Source organism: Liolophura sinensis, chromosome 7, assembly GCF_032854445.1.
Source record: "Liolophura sinensis isolate JHLJ2023 chromosome 7, CUHK_Ljap_v2, whole genome shotgun sequence".
Taxonomy (NCBI): domain Eukaryota; kingdom Metazoa; phylum Mollusca; class Polyplacophora; order Chitonida; family Chitonidae; genus Liolophura; species Liolophura sinensis.
The window spans coordinates 35435727-35455895 of NC_088301.1; the positions used below are offsets into that span (position 1 = coordinate 35435727).

Consider the following 20169-nt stretch of genomic DNA (forward strand, 5'->3'; position numbering starts at 1 on the left):
CAATCAGTTTCTAACACGTTAGACCATATATTCGTTTTTCTTTTTTTTGTTTGTAACTAGAAATGTGGTGTGGTTTTGCTGAACTATGGTTGTTTAAAAAGCTAGCTATACATATTCAGTATATGTGTGTATTATCTGTCGTTCAAAGTTTGAGGGGGTTTTAAGAGTTCAACTTTTCAGTCGCTCAGTCACATGTCCATATTCTTGGTCCACATTAATATTAGATAAAGTGAGTCTGGAGAGTGATTTATCGCCGTGAGAAAAATGGATTAAAGACAACAAATAAGCTTGCTTGCCGGCCGAGAGTCGTCGTCCTGTGAAAGTCTGGGGCTACGGAATTGCGTTATACCCTCAATGGATTGTGCTAGCTTGTTAACCACATCAGCAGGCCTTACAAAAGATTAGAGCAGGCGGAAATCACCTCTATTGAATCTCAGCTGGTCTTTATCTTGTTCTACTATGCTTTCTGTTCGAGCCCCTCGCCTAGGTGAATATGCTTCGTCGCGAGTGCTGTTCCTTACTGGGGAAAAATGTCCAACACTTTTTTATCTAGCCCGAAATGGACTTTTTCTTCTCAGTGATGATGCGAATAGTGTTATCAAAATTCGCCTTAAAATTTAACATCACTTGAAATTTTTTTACAAAATCAAACGCAAAATGGAAAGAAAATTGAGTGTAGCTCAGCAGTAGGGCTTGCAGAACTACAAGAAATATCGTTTGCGAGGAAAGTTCTTTAGAAGTGGCGGTATATCAAAGGAAACAGACTATAGAGCCATTATGTTGGTACAGACCGAAGCTTTCCGATCTTCGGCTGACCCCAGCATTCAGGAGAACTGCAAGGAAAGGCAAAAAGAACCAAGCTGATCATTAAGGCACTTCTGTAGGAAAAAGAAAGGCGAGAAAAAGAGGAGATTTTACGAATCGGGCAGCGTCAAAGGGGTTTATAATGGAGGTGTGAAGATTTTCTTCTGTGCTTCCGCAGGATCGTTCCCCAATTAAACAAGCGCTGTTAACGAGGGAGGCGGGGGTCGACGCTTGGTTCCCATTCAAAGATGGCGATATGGGATTTGCTCGCCTTTATACCTCCTGTAATTACCGATTGTCAGTCTGAATAGCAGATTTGCATGCTTCCTCTGAATGGCGTCTACGCGCTGAGTGGCGCAGTGCTGTGACCCTCCCGTGAAAACGCCTTCTCATTGGCTGGTTGTTGCTTTAAGCGCGCGCTGATATCAGTAGACGAAACTTCTCTTTACATCTGATGAAGTATTTGGCAAACACGATCGGGTTAAATTGCTACCTAAACAATTTGTAACAAGCCGTAAAATGCACTAGCATGAGGTCAATGTGCCCTTGCACTCAGGCACACTTGTCTCTACGGAAGTATTGATATAGGATGATCTGATTAGTATTTACTTACATTTAGTTGCTAACACAGAGCTAAATGCACTAACGCTTTGCATGGCAAGAATCACCATATCGTTTCTAAACGCCTTATGCTTCTTGTTGGATTTTATTCTGTCAGTTTGAATATGTATTAAATCCTCTCTATAAATTTGAAATATTAATATGTTGAATGGAGGTGAAGTATTTGCAGTATCCGATTTCATCTCTGATATGATGAATACAAAACACAAAATAAACCAAAGAGGCTTATGATAAATTGTGGGATAATTTTATAATACATCCCTTAAAATATCTCATATTACCGACAGTCACAGTCTTAAATGAAAGCGCATTAAGGGATATCCGTCAAAAACTTGTCAAAATTTTGTTTCTAGAGATTCATTTGAATTGTTTCCTGTAAGTCAGGTCATGCTATATTGTACAGATATTGCGGCGATGAAAGATGCGTAGAGAAGAGCAAAATCATGGCTTTCCTAGTTAGGAATTATATGTTGGCTGCTTGATGGCCACCATTACCTTTGTTCTCTAATAATAAGTGATGTGCAATTTGTGGGAGGCTCCGCAATCAACATTTGACCTCATATCTGTTCAAGAGCCCAGCTGGTCAATGAGTGAAATTAACTGGAATTAGGATACGCACGAGATGAAACTATTTCATAATCCGTGCCATGACAGGAAGATTTATATGGACAACACGTGCCCTTATCCAAAACACAGACCCCAGAGGAATATAACACATTAAATGATGATTTATAGGTTTTAACTATTCGAAAGAAGTATGCTTAACATATATATAAGTGTAAACTTACTTGAAATGCGTTACGTTATTTACTATTTTTATACCAGATTAATGAAAAAGAGATACCAGATGCGTACTAAGCAACGTGTTCCTGAGCTAAACTCCGAGTGCTGCATGAAAAAAATGCTGCGAGATAGCTACTTATTTTACACTGAGATATCTGGTCCCCATCCACAGATTTAGAATATTCATAATAATGCCCTGCAACTTGTCGTCTGACGTAGATCTAGACAGGCTGTTTCTCGGCAATAATTGAATCGCAGCCGTTTTCGTCTGAGATTTAATTGATGAAAATCGGCAAGATGAGCAAATTGGCGTTTGGCTGTGAAGTGGCGAACTCATCCGTAATTTACTCCAGCGTCGACATAGAAATACGTGAGCTATTTCAAATGTGGCACCATCCACTGGCTGAGTGGGGCGAAAAGGGGGTTTGTAATAGGCGATTTGAAAGCTCAAAACAGGCCACCAAACAAATTGAAAATATCGAGTGTTTGGGTCGAAGAAAGCGGATTTTCTGAAGTAATAAACCATGGCGAACAAGTTACTTACGCCTGACTTCACTCTCTGTGTGTTTTGACACGAAACAAAAAATGACAGCAGTTGTAGGAAACATGGCGTTTTGAAACAGTTGAGGAATAACACTTAAGTTCAGGGACAAAGGCTTGGGAGTTTATTTCCGTAACGACAAAATGGCGCCCTGGTTTAGATTAAGGATTTCAGTTTGCCCGAAAAGAAAAAAACATCTTTTAATGGACAGCAAATACGACAAAGCAAGAACTAGTGTTTGGTATGAAGTTGTTTTGAAACAGATATAAGCTGTATTACAACCATCCATATCAAATATAAATTAGAAGTATGTGTTTTTCTTAATCCACTACAGTAAACCTTTGTGCAAGAGTGATTATTGTATTTGTTTTTGCTGATCTTTAGGGGATTTACTCTCTGACGAATTTGCATTACATTTGCTAAAGTTGCTAATTATGGGCATTTAATGAATTTAAATCGAAAAGGCCTACGCAAGGGATTTTGAGGGCACTTGATCACATCGCCACACTGCCAGCTATTTTCCACAGAACACGGAATCGGTTTACCATCAGATAGCGAAAAAACCATCAGTGAGCTATTTTCTCAGTGTTTGGCAAGAATAGTTTCACCAGAGGCTCTAGAGAAAGGGTCATGAATAATAGTTTCATATGTAGAATAGAACACTTTTTCGAACAAAAGCCTCTATTTCAATTTGAGAAGTGCACATCTTTTTAATGTGTCGCCTCTAGAGATACAGGCATGCAGAGAAACGGGAAATATATACTCCGGAAATTCCAGCGAGACTTGTATAACCGCGCATGCCAGAGTATGGCATGTATAAGCCACAGTGTCACTTGAACCAAAGTTTTTGTTAAGGTGCATGTAGACAACAGAGAATTTTCAGCGATATCATCTTTTAAAATTTTCTTTCAGCAAAACCTGAATATATATATATATATATATATATATATATATATATATATATATATATATATATATATATATCAACAATAAATTTGAGAAAAGCACCCCACCTGCGAAAATTGTATTTGAATATATTCATACCTAACATGTATTAATGCTTGCATCTGAATGCACAAGTGGCGGATTAAAAATCAGCATAAGTGGCAGAAACATCAGACATGTAAATGATTTCTTTCCAAGTTTTCATATATGGCAAATTTTGAGAAACGTGGGAATAATAAAGCGATAACTAATTTAGGTTTCTGTCAATTCAAACCTTTTTACATTTACATTTTAGAAACATTTTTTTCTTCCTAGTCTTTAATGCGCATCGGAAACCCGAAGCGCAAACAGACGGCGAGGGCCTTTAAGGAGGTTTTACCGACGAAATTACCATAATTACTCCGAAAATTTAAGCCACATCTGGAGCTGCTCACTTTCGTCATATTCCCTCACTTGTCCAAATCGAAGATGCCATGTCATTACAGTGCACTTCAAGCGGCCATACTTCAGCTGAAGAAATATGGTTATGACAAATTATCTGCCGTTCCAGGCCTAACTCTTCCCAGAATAGCTAACGTGCAGATTGTCAGCTAGTTATGTGGGTCTTCACTTGTTTGTCAGTTTGTTTCATTCATTACCACATATCCAACTTTTCTACAATTCTCTGAGATTTGAAGAAAATCGTTAATAATGCAAGGAAATAAAATGCTAAATTATTAGGAATAACTGGCCTTAAAACATAGAAACGTCACGGTATGCCCTATGGTCTATGTAAAGTGTGTTTATAGATGCGCTGTGTTTAACAGATCTGTGTTTACAGATTTTGTCTAAAATATATTCAGTTACATGCAATCTTAAAATCTGTTTGCAACTGAAGTACATAGATATATAACAATGTCCGTTATTTTTTTGGGTTTGTAGATTTTTTTAAGCCAAAGTGACCAAACTGAAACAAGTAACAGAACAGAGTTTTTTTAGAAGCACGGTTAAATTTAATTCTTGCTCACTTTTATAAATTTGGGATATTTTTGTTGTATATGACACACCCGTGAGTTGATTTTACAGAGCCTTGTTGCTAATTTAAGATGACTATAGGGACGTTTGGGATATGTGTCATGTACAACCAGCAAAAATCGTGACGGCCTAGAAAACTGATTAATCGGAATAGCGTTTATTCGGGGCGAGCATCTGGGGGAAAAAACCAGACCGAAGCAGAAATACCTCTAACAAAACTGCCCTATAAGCAAGTTGGCTTTTTTTTCTATCCACTTGCCGTGAACAGTAAACATATTACTTGTTAGCGTAAATAGAGCTTGGAGTTGACACAAGGCACTCTTTATTGTGCTGAAGTTGAGTGAGACGATATGCTTGGCTTATTTAGTGGTATAGTTTGTATGAAGGGTGTATCTTAACAACAAACTGTCGCGTTAACACTGAGAGAATCGCCTACTTAGAGTGGCTGTGAAATATATCTCAATATTTTGTCTTCAAGAATGCTAGAATCTGTTACTTAAAGAAATTTCCAGAGAAGAAGGCTGTAAACACGCTTGTATTCAATAATAAACATTGTCAGTTTGTGAAATCTTGGTAACTACATAATAGGCGATTATTTTATAAATGTATTTGTTGTGTTTTTCAAATATCCCGTGCATCCGCTCAGGTTATAATATCAGTAACAAGAACACTTTGGTGTAGAGGATGTACCAGTTTCGCTATTTATAAATACCTGGTTGTAGAAATATAGGCATAACACTAACAGAAGATTAAAATATGCATAGCAGAATGGAAGTTTGTTTCAAGGAAAAATGTTTTAAAATCGTGCCGTTACACTAAAATAATCAAAACTGTGAAATATGTGAAATTGGAAATTAATAAACATTCGTATTTTTGCCAGCTTTTGTATTATTTTGCTCAGATATATAGTTGTGGCATGAAATAATCTAGCACGAAATGAGCAGAGCGTATTTGTTGTGTCGCGCACGAAATGTTGTGCGGGTCATGTCTCCAACACTTCGGGTTTCATCTTATACCGATTTGCGAGAATAATTATAGGGGGAGAAGATGGAGAGATTTGACCTGTGAAAATAACGTGTCGTGACGATGCTTAACGGCTATTCAACACGCAGACTAAGACCTTCCTAGAGAGGATATAAAGGCTAGAACGGGAAACTACAACCTTGATTTGATCATTACATTTAAGAGACGCTTTTGACCGTTTTCCATTTTTTTCTCCTTCCTGGGTTGCTTTCAGACTCAAGAGAAAATTTCACGAAAATTACACTGTGTCAGACTAAGAGTAGAAGGAAGCTTAAATTTCTGCCTTTCAGACCCCACCTTGTTTGCTGATAATTAACCGCTAAGTTATGGTTGGTTTATCATGATATCATCTTACGCAGAGGGCAGAGGGACGGAGATTAATGACCTTGCCGTACGGATCACTTACGCAGAAAAAGACAACTTTTATAAAAGATATAGGCGATGTATGCGCATATACTTTGTTATGTGCTGGTGAATGAATTAATCAAGGATCTCGGAGGGGGGGGGGGGTAATGCGATATATATGAAGATTTTTTTTATACAAATGTTGTATATGCCACTACTTTTCCTTTTTAAGAAATAAAAATGATGGATTTTGTGCGGTCAATTTAACTGTAGCCTAACTATAAAACATTGGCTTAAAACCAGAATGTGATTTTGATAGTATAAAACTTGAAAGTAAATTAACTTACCGGCGATCCGTCATCTAGATTTGGTAGTGAAGTAGGGTGATGAATACCATGGATAATGGAAGGATCCTGGTCAATGCCAATATGTGTGGGTCCGGGCATGAGAACGTCCGGACGCCGGATTCCCGGATAATCAGGTCTCCTGGAGTCATAGGAACCGGGTAAACCCGGGTGGTGGATATTGTGGAGATCATCACGAGGCCTGAGGACGTTTCTGGTATCTGGAGTGTGAAGTTGATGATAGTGTTGTTGACCATGAGGGCCTTGGGGGTGAAAAGTATTTAGATGTGGGTATGGATCAGCGTTCACATGATGGAAGTCAACAGGTTGTTGGGGACCCAGGTTGTAAGGAGGCGGGAAATATGGCGGCTGGAAGTCCGTTGTAGGGGTGTGGGAGAGCCGTGGTGCGGATGGGAAAGTACCGCTGCTGGTGACTGCTGAACTGACCAGTGGTCCCAAGCCGCCATGACCATGACTACTGACCAAATCCCGGCGGTCCTGTGACGAGAAAAGGGAACAATTAAAAGTTAAGCTGTGACATACCACATGTTATATCCTCCGTAGGCACAACTTAGCGGGCGTTGTAAAAGTAGTTTCTACTGAGAATATCAGCCCTGAATGTAGGGGGATTATCAACGGATTAATACTTGGCTCTACACTGTTATAGCTGTCCGGGGGATTAACGGCTGAAAGGAAATACAAATATCCCCGACATTAGGAAGACTGATTGTTGAAAGAAATCCATTACTGTAGAAAGCTTTTTCTAAATCCTTCATATGTCAACACCGGTTTGGACACTGATACATTGTCAATTCCCATTTCCACACTAAACCTAGGTATTCTTCTTATGGAATTGCAAGTGCCAACAAGAAGGTTTTCAACATCTGACCTGTATAACAATTCTGAGTAAAGTGTTGAAAGTATGAAGCTATAAGCCTGCACGGGCCATAAACTGTAGCCCACAGCAGACTCGTATGGCTTCAACTGGTGGAGATTTTCAAAACACCTAACGCCACGGGATGCTTAAAGAAAATAGCAAAAGGGAAGCCTTTTCAGGTCTCGTCTAAACTTTCACGGGTATAATTTCGACCATGAACGTCCGCCCTTGTATGGGACATCGGATTTTCCTGTTTTGTGAACAGATCTTTCAACCGTGAACGTACAATTATATAGGTTGGGCTCTGCATAGAAACCTAGTACAATGACACTATGTTAGAAAAAGACTAACATGTAAACGTGGCCTTGTCAAAGGATTTGTGTAATGGCATGTATAAACATTCCTACCTACGAGGCGTTTTACCGCGTCAAATATACACTTACATTTTCCTACTTTCCCAATACCAACACACGAAAAGAAACATATGTCGCCCAGCAACTTCGCTCTGTGGAAGGCAAATGTCTAACCCGGCTTTAACTCATTCAGCTCCTGTGTTCCCTGCAATTTGTGCGGCCTGTCTGGTAAGGATGCCAGGAATCACCTGGAGCTAAATGACTGGGTCAGACAGAAGACGGCAGAACGGGAATAGTCGTTCCATTTCACCCCATGCGACACTTTTGCCCGTAAGCTATCTTTCTGGCTGCATGAGATGGCGAGCCCTATCCAATACATAACGTAATTCTTATTATCCCTGCTAGGTGAGTTGTGAATATAGCAAAACAAAACATCACATTCTGATAAACCCGAGTTCTAAATACAATTTGGCGATATCTCATGTAACGCACTTAGTTATTTGACAATTGCCAACCAGATAATAGGTAACTTAAGCCTAATGCCCAACACGGATTTTACCCACCACCGAGTATAGATATATATAAGATAAAAGACTTAAATTTTCCGAATTTAGACTCGATATGGAGAATTCTGTAACACAAACAAATAAATAAACAGTCGATCGAAAATGATGAAATTATATGGCTAATAGCTAACCTCCGTATCAATGATGCCGAACGCCGATGGCATTTCGGGTTGCTTCAAGTTACCCGGTGAGATGCGGTCCGTAATGTCTGTTACAACGCCCGTGGGAGTGTGCTTCCCATCCCCGTTCAGAACTGTTCGAACCCGGGTCCAGGGGGCTAAGCTCCGTCATCACTTTCATAGAAGCGGTTTATTGGAAGAGAGGACAGTTGCCTCTGGCAGAATTTCCAAGCCCCTTTCAAAAATTCGATACCCAAGTGGTCGGGCGCTCGAGGGTATATTTCATCCGTCAGCCACACGTCAGGCGCGGGTTACCTGAAAACCATTTCAGCACGATGCTCAACCCGAGAGTGTCCCTATAAACGCTGATTCACCCGTCCCGATGTGGTGGGGGACTGTGCGCTCATCAACACTGTTAGCAAATAAATTTTGTTGATGTTTTCAGTGGTTATTGTCAATATTACGAGGGTCGGATTGTGGTAGACTGGAAGCTGTAGTACGGCACGGTAGTAGAACAGAGTAGTCCAAGTCAGGTGGTGTGCCCCTTCAAACAGCCTCGGGCAGCAGAACATAATAAGCCGGTCTGAATGACGCGCTGTATTTTGGGAAGGCCTCTGCTCTCTCCTTTCACCGCTGTGTCTTGCTCGCTGAACGTTTTACTGTGTCCCTGAGCGATGTAGGCCGAGCGCTTATGTGTCGCGCAATTTGATTCGACGAGAGCACTAGGCGGCTCAGCAAGCGTTCCGTTTGATCTGTCAGTGTAGCCCGGCCTCCTTTTCGCAGTCAGGCCTCAGGAAGCACTTTACTTCCTTCACTCTACTATATACGCTTTGCTTATGTTCGCAGAAAAAATATAGTTTTAATCCTTTTCTCTAATTTATTTTTAACTATTTATCACGTTCGTCCCTACGTGCAGTTTACAGTTAGATTTTGGCCTGATGAAAATTCCCTGTCAATCTCCCAAGCGCCGTAGGCTGCATGTCGAGAGAAAAGCTTTACGTTTGAATGAACGTGGAGGGTCGCTGCTACGGGAGTGACAAATGTAGATAAAGTAAACAGAAACAACTAGACACTAAGGAACGTTTGACCTTAGCATTACATTAAAAATGAGGCAAATGCACAGACTAACAACGTGTTACACAGTTCTAAAAAACGAGGTAGACGGAATTACCACAATCAAAAAAGAGCTATTGAACAACAGCCCATGTCAAGAAATCTCGCTCTTCATTACATGATGTATATCTCTGGCACTGGCGAAACATTACTCTTTCTCTAATTCGTTCTGATGTCGAATGTATTTATATTTATTAGTCCGTCTAAACTGAAAATTATGCATTTTTACTTGCTCACTTTCATGGTATTGTTTTTGGACATGCATTCATGTTTAAGATGGATTAGTCATGTCCATTTTGTGTATGTCTTCTATGGTTGGGTACAAATCTATACAAAACTATGGAAATGTCAAGGCATAGTGTATACATTTTTGCTTTACAAACAGCAGCTGCACTTCATTGCATGTAAACATGATATCTTTGAAAATAGTCGCCGCCCTACTCACATCTCACGCCGTTGTTTACCAGGTCTTGACGTGTTCTTTGCAAATTCATTTTAACACCTTCTGAACAAGGTTTAATGTTTGTATGTTAAGTAGAACTAAATGTGTGGACAGGTGTTCTTCCACTCCATCCGGTGTCACTGTCCAACCCTTATGACACCTTTAAGTTTCCCATCCCGCCCTGTCTTTAATAATTACTTCCCACCAAGCCATTAATTAGACAAGTGTCTCCAATGAAACGTGAAACGTGAAATGCACTGATGTTAATTGATATATTTTCAATTATCATTCGCATAGGATTGATCTCTTAGTAGTAAATTACTCCGACTCATACTAATACATGGGTTCGGCCTTCTAGATATATGTTGTTTTTTATCTGAACTCTACTCTTTTAAATTCTGACACAGATCTTTTGCACATTTACATTTGAAACATATATTAAGATTAATCTATAAATGTTAGCCTGAAATAACAGTTTGAAGTAATGTAATTTGTCTTATAAATTGTTCCGTAAGAAGGTGAACAATAACGTAAATGAGAAGTAGATTTGCATGTCCTTTTATACATCCTTGGTTCAATATTATCGTGGTGTAGGGTGGAACAAGATGTCGATAAATTAAGATTATAGCCCTGTACCGGAAATGAATGCACGATAACACTAGACAAGACGAAGGCACGTTCGTACGGACGAGAACCACGTGCTGGAGACAAAGTTGCGCAGAGATAAGATGTGACAGAGCCTGGATGTATCAGAGAAGTTCCCATCAGGGACATCTGATATCATTACAGCTTTTAACATCAGCAATTAAGAACAACATCCAACACCAGCTACTGCTTAGGTCTTCTCGTGTTCATTTGTGTGGGAAGGGCTTACTAATATCCTCCAGATAGGTCAGGAAGAAAGAAACATTTGCTTAACTAAGTCAGAAATATGATGTTACTCAATTAAAACATTCGAAATTTTTTTTTAGTGTATGGCGCTTTAAACGGGCACTTATTCGTAATACGCTTAATGTACTTAAGTACGATGTCAACACTTGGAATAATAATATGCTGACAACAAGCAATAGGTATACCTGAAATGCAGAAATATGGAAAATTTAATCTTTAGATTTCGAAAAACTGTATAATCTTAAAGATCCCTTTCAAAAGAGAGCCCCGCCCGCCTTCATGTTATTGGCAGCAAGGAAGCTTTGTTCATTGAACTAAGCTCCATGTTGCTATACAATAGCAAAGAGGAAGTCTACCAGTAGATACGTTAATCCCTTATAATCGTGGCGCCCGGGAATATATGACGGTTAGTTTTTAATAAAAATCCGACGTTATTCCGAAAAGTGACACTAATGCACATGAGCAAATTCCAACACTTAAAACAATAGCTTCTGTTGTTAAATCAAACAATGTCAGAAGTACTGGACAACTGGTAGTAGGAGGGAATGAGTAACGTATGTTTTCAAACACCCAAAGAACCATACATGAATTACGATTGTGCTAACTGCAACTGAATTAGTGGTCACTATAGGAAAACGAACTATTTTCTCTGCTTAGAATGGACTTGACGCATGTTGAGTATAGTGGGTGGTAACTGGGTCGAAACATAATGTATATGGATGACTGAAGGTGGAGTACTTCAATAAATAACGTGCAGTTAAGTTTTTCACGTGTCAAATGACCGATATGTCCTTAAGCACGAAATTAACCATGTCATCTCGATTTGACAAGCCTATTGCTTGAACCTATCATTAAGTCCCACTTGTCTATACCTATACATATACGTAACTTCAAATAGTGTCTGTAACGTTAAGGAGAATAGAACCCTACTCCTAAGCAGTTCTCACGCTAGATCTTCTTAATGACTAGACAAATGGTATCAACCCCTCTATACAAATAGTTTCTCTTTTACTGGACTCCCGCGGTTGAGGCATTCAGCTTATAGGTATAGGTAAGAATCTCCACTGCGGGAGGTACCCACATGATTACGGGCTCTCTTGGAGTATCAGTGAGAAATATTGAATACAGTTTGGCGGGATGTCTCCCTCCTGCCACCAGAGGGAATCTCCGTCACCTGACTCGCTAGGGGGCGTGACCACGTGGTGAGCCCAAACCCTGCGTGTATGGTCACCTCGATCATCAGCTTGTATAGAGTGTTTGTAAAACTCCAATAAACAATTGAACGTTTTTCATGTCCTTTGAAGAAAAACTCTCGTGACTGAAGACTACACGCACATAACAAGGTAAACTTCACACTCAGTGTTCAAACGCACACTAGACCTTTACATGAATAGATTTAAATGAGCCTACACAGTAGGTGAAGGGTTTTGTCAGCATTTTTAATAACAAAATGGGAAACGGATGGGATGCTTTGAGAAATTGTTCAGTTACATATGAGTAGGATTAACTTCTGTGAAATCAGACTCATAGAAAATCTATCAATTCCCAAAACAATCAATTCCTGTGACCATAACAAGGTCACTGACTGATTTATAGGTGTTTAGATAAAAAAAAACCTTGCTGTTTAAAACAATGGCTACACGCAAGGGCTGCAGAATATAGCAAGACGGCAAAAATAATAAACATAATATTGTTAGTGCAGCTTGAGGCATGTAATCAGTGTACAATTAGGTATTTTATTCATAGTGGGATGTGAACTGTTTATACCGATAATAAAGTGAACAAACAGTTTCAATCAGAATGTTGTATAAACAACACCTGATGCTAGTCTTACCAGTTAGTTTTCAAAAGATATTTCCTTGTATAATTTCATTTCCTATAAATTGCAAAGACAGCAAATAGAGGCCTTCTGTCTTATTTATCAGAAGATAAATTACAACTTTCTGTAATTAACACCTAGTTAAATTGACAGACTACATGTCCTAAATAAAACAGCCCCTCAGACAGACTTAAATCAATGCCTGCAAGGAGGCATTTCGTATGGCTAATTTTCCATCTGTTCAGCTTACCTGAAGGGGCGAAAACATCATACTGCCGGCAGGAATGTCTCAAAATATTGCTACCATTTACCGTGACCTTGTCTTCGTAACTGACTCCTGGAGGCTATAGTAAATGGTAGGGTTAAACTCAGACGGGGCACGACAGACCGCTGGGCATAAACACTCTCCTCTGGACTGACCACCAAACTAGCCCCCTTGGTAATGACGCTGGGTGGTGACTCGCGGTCATGAAGAAGTAGCTAGGGCTGGCACACGAGATATGTGCTATTAGCCGAGATGTCCACAGAGATGGCTTCGGAGGGGGTTTGATCAATATGATGGACGAAGGATCCCAGTTGGATTATGACTGGCAAGAATTGGTCTGGGTGCTCCTCTGCTTTTAGCGCCTTAATTTTAGGCTCCCTTAAAATATTTTCCTGCTTTTCCCCTGATCCGCTAACGGTGGGGTAGGTCTTGTAAATGACGGGGTTGGTTTGTGTAGCGCCCTCTACTGTAACGGCAAAGCTGACGAAAAACAACGACGACTGGGTACCGATAAAAAGCACACTCCACCCCCTCGGGCCCGATTGCACGATAGTTTGGGCCTGAGCATTTCCCTCTAACTTTTATCTACTCCAGTCCTCAACAATTATGCTAATCTTCACACCTACAGGCGTTTGTGACCGCAGCATTTTTTTAGAGAGGCGATCACACGTAGAGGACTGATGCTGGTCGCTCCAATCAGCTTCCGTTCTCTACAGGTAACTTTTTCTTTATAATGACCCGGTGGCGCTGGCCGGACCAATCCATAGAATGACCGACTGTTCACATCTGTACTGAGATGTTGACAAAATCAAATGTCCTGCATATGCTGAATGGAGCTCACTTGATCTGAACGTCTGCATTATGCCGTGCGTGAAATAATATCATAACTGAACGAATGCTGTATAGGCATGTTTTCAGACTCCTTTCTACTATTTATGTATCAGACGAAAGTCTACACCCCTTTACTTTACTCCGTAACTGATGTGCATAGAATTCGACCTTACACCGTATAATCAACGTGTAGTTTCTAAAGCTTGGATCAGGTTGGATTCGGTGTCCAATCCGAACGACGGCGTTCGTCGAATGCCGTGAAAGGGCCTTTGAAATTGCCATGCCCCCGTTTATTTGTATCCCAAATGGCTATATTGTGTGGAATCTTGTTTATTTGATTAACAGCAGCTAAGATGGTGAAAACGCGCCTTAAGAAGTAAAAATGAGGTTGTTTTGTTGATCAGTGAAGCATGCCTGATATAAACCACCCGATCTGTGTTGCTCCCAATTGTCCTGCTGACGTTGGGCTATTAAAACTTTCAACCGACGCCTGCCCTTCCGAATGCCTCTTTCCGAGTATTCGAAAATTACAGGTTAGCTGTAATCAGGCATAAAATCGTGAGACACAAAGGCTTCAAATTGACACCTATTCAAAGTTTGCCTGGCGCGAGGGAAAACATATCAACAAAGATATATATGTACATTATACGCAATTCTTCATACACTCTCACGAGATTTATCCCTTTCGAGTTCAGTTTTCAAATTATAAGCAGTGAACCCTATACTGGCTTTAGGAAGGTGTTTTCTTGGTACATGGCTAAAACCAGTCCAGTATTACTGCATATCAATTAAACGTGTTCAACATAACTCGTATAGTATAAAGCATATAGGTTAAACTATTTTTTTTAAAGTGTTTGTGTATCTTAAGTTCTATTTAGTGTTTCCGTCGTGATGGAAACACTCGCATACATCTGTCGTAGCGAGTAAATGAAGGTCGTGAATAGTTGTATTCACTGAGTATGGAAAGTGCAAACGATATCAGTTAAAGATCAGTCTATTTTTGTTAACCGGTAGCTGAAGCTTCCGGTAAGTTTGCTACACATTTACATGCAGATGAAGAGTGTCTTGTAAAGAAGGAGGGGTTTGTTTCAGGAATACTTTTAGGAGTGTTTTATCAAAACGCCCCCACTTAGTTAATCAAGTAAGATGATTTCTGATATCTGAATAAAATATGAATAATAATCGAAAATATATAATACAGGTACAGGTATTGTATGACGCTCATCAGTCACACATCCATCACAAATAAGTGACAGAAATGGCATAAGCCTATGGCAAATTGCTTACCACCAATACAATTTATACTTGTCAACAGGTAAAGCCCTGTCAGTGTGCCTTGCCATTAAACAGTGGATTGGTGTACGTATTGTAATGTTTAATTATGCTGGGCAGCTTGACACAGGTGTACACTTAGTGTGTACTGGCATATAGACGCCTTTATTTAAAGCATTTCTTTGTTGTAGTTGTTTTCATCATCGTTCAAAACAAACACCCACAAAAGAAAACAGTTGCTGTTTTTTAAAGACGACATTGCACAAGATATACTACAAGGCTTAAAGAGGTGATCGCTTGGTGCCTATCGGTCCTGAAATGAGGGTAACCGCCGGTGTGTCATTTAACGCAATATAATATATACAGATAGACACAAATCAGTATTTAGCTATGCCAATGCATTGTCGTCCATTATCAACCAGGAGACAACCTGCATACAATCATGAAATTTCTGAAAATGAGAGGAAAATGAACATGTACGTAAACCGAGGAACATCATGGATTAGACGTTTTTTTAGATAAAAAAGGAGTATTAAAAATGGTCTGGTGAAATGATGAAACTCTTGACGTATTGTTTCCGTTATTGGGGTTTGGTGGAAATGGACAATACGATAAACATTCACACTGCGTGGTTACCAATGACTTTATTGTGAAACACGCTGTTCGGACTCAATGTATTGGCACAATGAGGCACGGTGGTCATGTAACTATACAACCTTATTACTGGACACTTTGTGGTTGCCAATATATGACACAATTATTTTATAATTTTTATTATGAAAATATCACAGATGAGCAAATACTATAAGAATTCAACAAAACTTTTGATATAATTCACATAATGCAAAATCCCGCTTCTCAATGAGTTTTGTTCAAAATAATGTGACGTATGCGTGTGAACACGAGTCTATTAGATTACCTGCAAATCTCGCTCTACCGAGCGTGGTCTTGCCTTATATGAATTTCACGTCAAAACGTTTTTGGTGGCGCTTTAAATAAATGGCTGAATCAGCTTACATGCCGTGGAACACGTGTGTAGTTCTCTAATCTACACTATTGCAGTGGGTATAACGTACAGCATTGTGGTATCTATAAACGACGAAATTAAGTAGTTCAAGTACGTCAGATATAATATACCTTTAGTAAATCAGCCACTAATTAGAGGGAGCTGCCAAGAGCATGTATATATTGTATTTATAAGTATGTTAAGAAGCCTGGCGGGCAAGGGCCTTCGGGGCCTAAACACACGACTCTGACATTTGGTGTTGCCCGCGTTCACTTTATCCCTTCAGGTGAAAGTTTTTGATACTTCCCTCCTGGCCATACAACCTTACAAGTAGCACAGCAAGAGTCAGGAATGTTTCCATGTGAATAAAACATACAAGTGTCCCGAAAAAGGATCAGTCAGACAAACAGAAAGTGATTAGCTCGTGTACTTATACCATAATATGCATTTATATATCCCGAGGCAGTCTGACAAATTTTCGTTTCTTCCTTGCCCGACTGCATGAAAAACAATAAGACCGCATAATATCAACTCCCTGGTCGATGTCACTCTGAACACTGTGCATAAATTGTTTTAGATCAGTTAAGATTTTTCAGGACGATAACGATTTGTTACTTTTGTGAAATGAATCTTTACAACGTCGTAACAAAATGCGACACGAGAGTGCACTGGGAGCTTAGTTACGTAAACATAGATCTATAGCTTTATATCATAAGGTGAATGATGCAGCCTGCGGGACATTTTTTTTTTGAATAGATTTCCGGTCTGAACGGGAAATGCTGCAATGTGACACCAGCGCAATACTGGCGGAATTAAAAATGATTTTAATATGTTAAAAATATATCTGTCAGACTGGCACGACGAAGCCGTCAGTCTTTTGTTGCCTTAATTGCATCGTCATTTTGACACGCCATTAGAAAGAATTGTGTACGATGCGGCGTATACCACCAGGTCATGACCCCACTATCTGGACTAAAATGATTAGATATAAATAAACGAAAACAATACATTAAAAAAACAGTAACAAAAACCATCTAAACTGAGAGACATTGTTTTCAGAGACGTACAATGGTACAAGAGTTTAAGGTTAATAATAAAAACATCGATGGTATAAAATGTTTTAAAAAGTGATCCAAAATACTAGAGTTGGCGCAATGAAATTACTTATAACTTTCGACTATAATGTATTAAACTATGCCAAGACTAATAATAGAAAAATCTTCATATTCACTTACTTATCGTGAAAGTTTTGTTTAAGAACACAGGTGCATGGCGTCTTATTTATTCAGACTTTATCATTTTAAGTCTATAGGTCAACGTGGTGGGTCACTTGATTTCTATTTTGAATGCACTGTTCTGTTAACCTGATTTTTTAAAATATTTTTTGCATGCATTGTTTTGATTGAAACACATGGTCTATTCTATGCCAGCTTAGAATATATAGATGTACAATGAAATCCCCTGACGATAAAGTTCCTATCTTTTATGCAATCCTGACCTTCTGCTTAGGAAAAAACAGGAAAGGACATGCACTTTCACTTTTTTCCGGTTACCAGTTTTTTTTTTGTTTTTTTTTTTTTGTTATCGGTAGTCTTCAGTTATTGTTGACTTCTATTGCTTAAGTTTTTTGTTCATACAAAAACCAGTTGCCTCCCTTTGTTAGACGAAGGTCAAAGTAATCAAGGAGGGATGCTGCATCTTTGTTTTTCCTTACACCATCAAGCACTTTAATATCAGCTAGAATTATGCTCCATCATTATTGTCCAAGCCACATAGTTACCCAGTTATGAATTTTGTTGAACCGAGACCCTTTGATGTCGTTCTCTTTATGAAATGGTATTTTTTGCCTCTTTCCTCCAGAATTAATTACAGTTGTTCAATAGCGTGTAAGACACTGGTGACACGTGCTGAAGAGAAGACGACCTCTATTTCAGTATGATCAGAAATATTTGAAGGAAACTTTCATCGCCTGTCTTCAAACAATACGATACTAATTCTGAATGAAATGCAATAATAGGTGGAAAACGAGATTGGCATTTTGAGGAGAACGAACCAAAAATTATAAATTCAATTCAATATTCACCAACACACGCAGCATACATATTCACAAACTATATAAATATAAGTTGTTGGCGGGAATAAGGCTCACTTGATCCTGTTATATCCCCGTATTAGGTGTGTATAAGTTTAGTTGCTGGCCACATGTACCAATGAACTCCTGATTATCTCCAATGAACTCCTGATTAGGTGAAAATTACCTGAAAAACTGTTAAGAATAAAGGTGATGATTTAAGTGAATTACTTGAGCTGCGCTAAAAAGGCGCGATATTACCACAGAAAACGATGCATATACTGACACATAAAGCATGAAAACTGGATAATCCTTCCAAATATTTAGTGATATATCATACAAACAACGTTTTCGAAATCGCCAGGCTACTCCTTAGTTGATACATATTTTTTAGTTCCTTGATATTTTAACGTATATACAAGCAGTAAGGTGAGTTTGCTGTGATTTGTATACACATCAGGTTAGTGCAAAGACGATCGTTCTTTTTGGCTGCAGAATTTTCCTGAAATAATCAGATTATGTACTGTTACGATACATATGTAAGAAACTAAAATGCGGTTGAGGCTTGGGCTTCATTCATAGCCTGTTTCACTTCATACTCTCACAGAGGCAAACTGGTCTCAAATAAACCAAAGGAAAAGAAATTTTTTGTGGTTTTTGACCGACTTGAATGGATCGCGCTAGAATACAAATATATGCACATCAGTAAGTATCAGATTATATGCATTTAGAATAAACAATGCTGTCATATGTTTTTATACATTTGAATATGCCAAGAGTTGGACGCAGATAAAATGTGATTGTAGAAAATCATACTTTCACGAATGCACCTGTATAAAGCTATAGATAATACAGCGATAACGGATTGACTGTTGTACGTACTTAGTTTGATTTTTAGCATTGATATTATTATAGAAACCACCTACAACACTCGGCTGGCGCGATACTGTGATCTCGCACCAGTGTCGCATATGTACGTGTATATATCTGTAGGGGCATACTAAATAATGGGTCTCCGTTTACTCATATCTATGAGAAAAGCAATAAAACGAGGGAGTACTAAAACATAGGCATCTACATATTTAAACAAAGGTATATGTTGAGGAAATATATACAGTGAATAACTCATAGGCTATATGGGTTGAGCTTCCCGGCTAGTCAGCGGCCCGATGAATCATCAGCCACCCGGATCGGTGTGCTCAACCAAGCATGGTGAGCCGGCCGGGGTATTATCTCCTCTTTGACTCACAGCCTGACGTCTTCCTGTGACCATGAAAACTCCCAGGGTCACCCGCTCCTGTTTCGCAGAACATATTGTAATCGACTTTCAAATGTCGCCACAGACATAGGACGCCCGACGCCAGGTCCTACGACGGGAAGTAAAGATTAGCAAACAAGTTCGGTGGATAGCGCACCACCCTCCATTCCATGACACCTCCCTACTCCAACATTAAGCCTATAGTATAAGTTTATCTTTATTTCCATTTGGGTCCGTCAATTAAAGGAAAGAAAAATAACCTATCTGTCAACATTATCTAAGAATCGATATGTCACAGCTGGCTTGTAGCATTTTAAACTTATACACGGAGTATAGGAATAAGAAAAATTCTGTCGGGCTATTTGGTGGAAAATTAAATAATTAAAATAAAATAATTAAATATATATACAAAGTTTCGACAGAAAAAAAGTCGTATGGTTAGTTGACTTGGGGAGCATAGTTATATTAAGATAACAACTAACTAAACGTTCATACGGTTATTTATATTGAAAAGTATATAGCTAAATTTCATAATATTCATATAATGAGGCTGTTCTTGACAGTTATATATGTTTTGGACTTGATTTAAGGCTACTGTTTAATTGTAGTATTATGCTAACTTCCGATTATTGATTGATTACTGCACAAGAATGTACGAGTCATGTTATAAATTTATTCCCAATGGTGTGCTATACAGTTAAAACTGACACTGTCTTATGTTAGATGTATATCAAAAGGAGACGGCACAAAGGGTCATTTTCTATTCGGCAAATGTTTTCTTTCTTGATATGGTCATTGCATCATGTGGTGATTCGGATCGCTTGGTACAGCGATGCGGCAATAGATGAAAGCCTTTGCAGGTACAC

General features: G+C 39.1%; 1 protein-coding gene across 1 annotated transcript in view; it reads right to left on the minus strand.

Moving 5' to 3' along the window:
* The window catches only part of LOC135471774 (transcription factor AP-2-epsilon-like), a 24581-nt gene extending 16201 nt beyond the window's left edge, over positions 1–8380 (minus strand). The window contains exons 1-2 of the mRNA XM_064751108.1: positions 8348–8380; positions 6424–6918 (exon numbers count right to left, since the gene is read on the minus strand). Coding sequence (XP_064607178.1) covers positions 6424–6918; positions 8348–8380 — 528 coding nt within the window. The remainder of the gene's footprint in view (positions 1–6423; positions 6919–8347) is intronic.
* Between the last annotated feature and the right edge of the window lie 11789 nt (positions 8381–20169).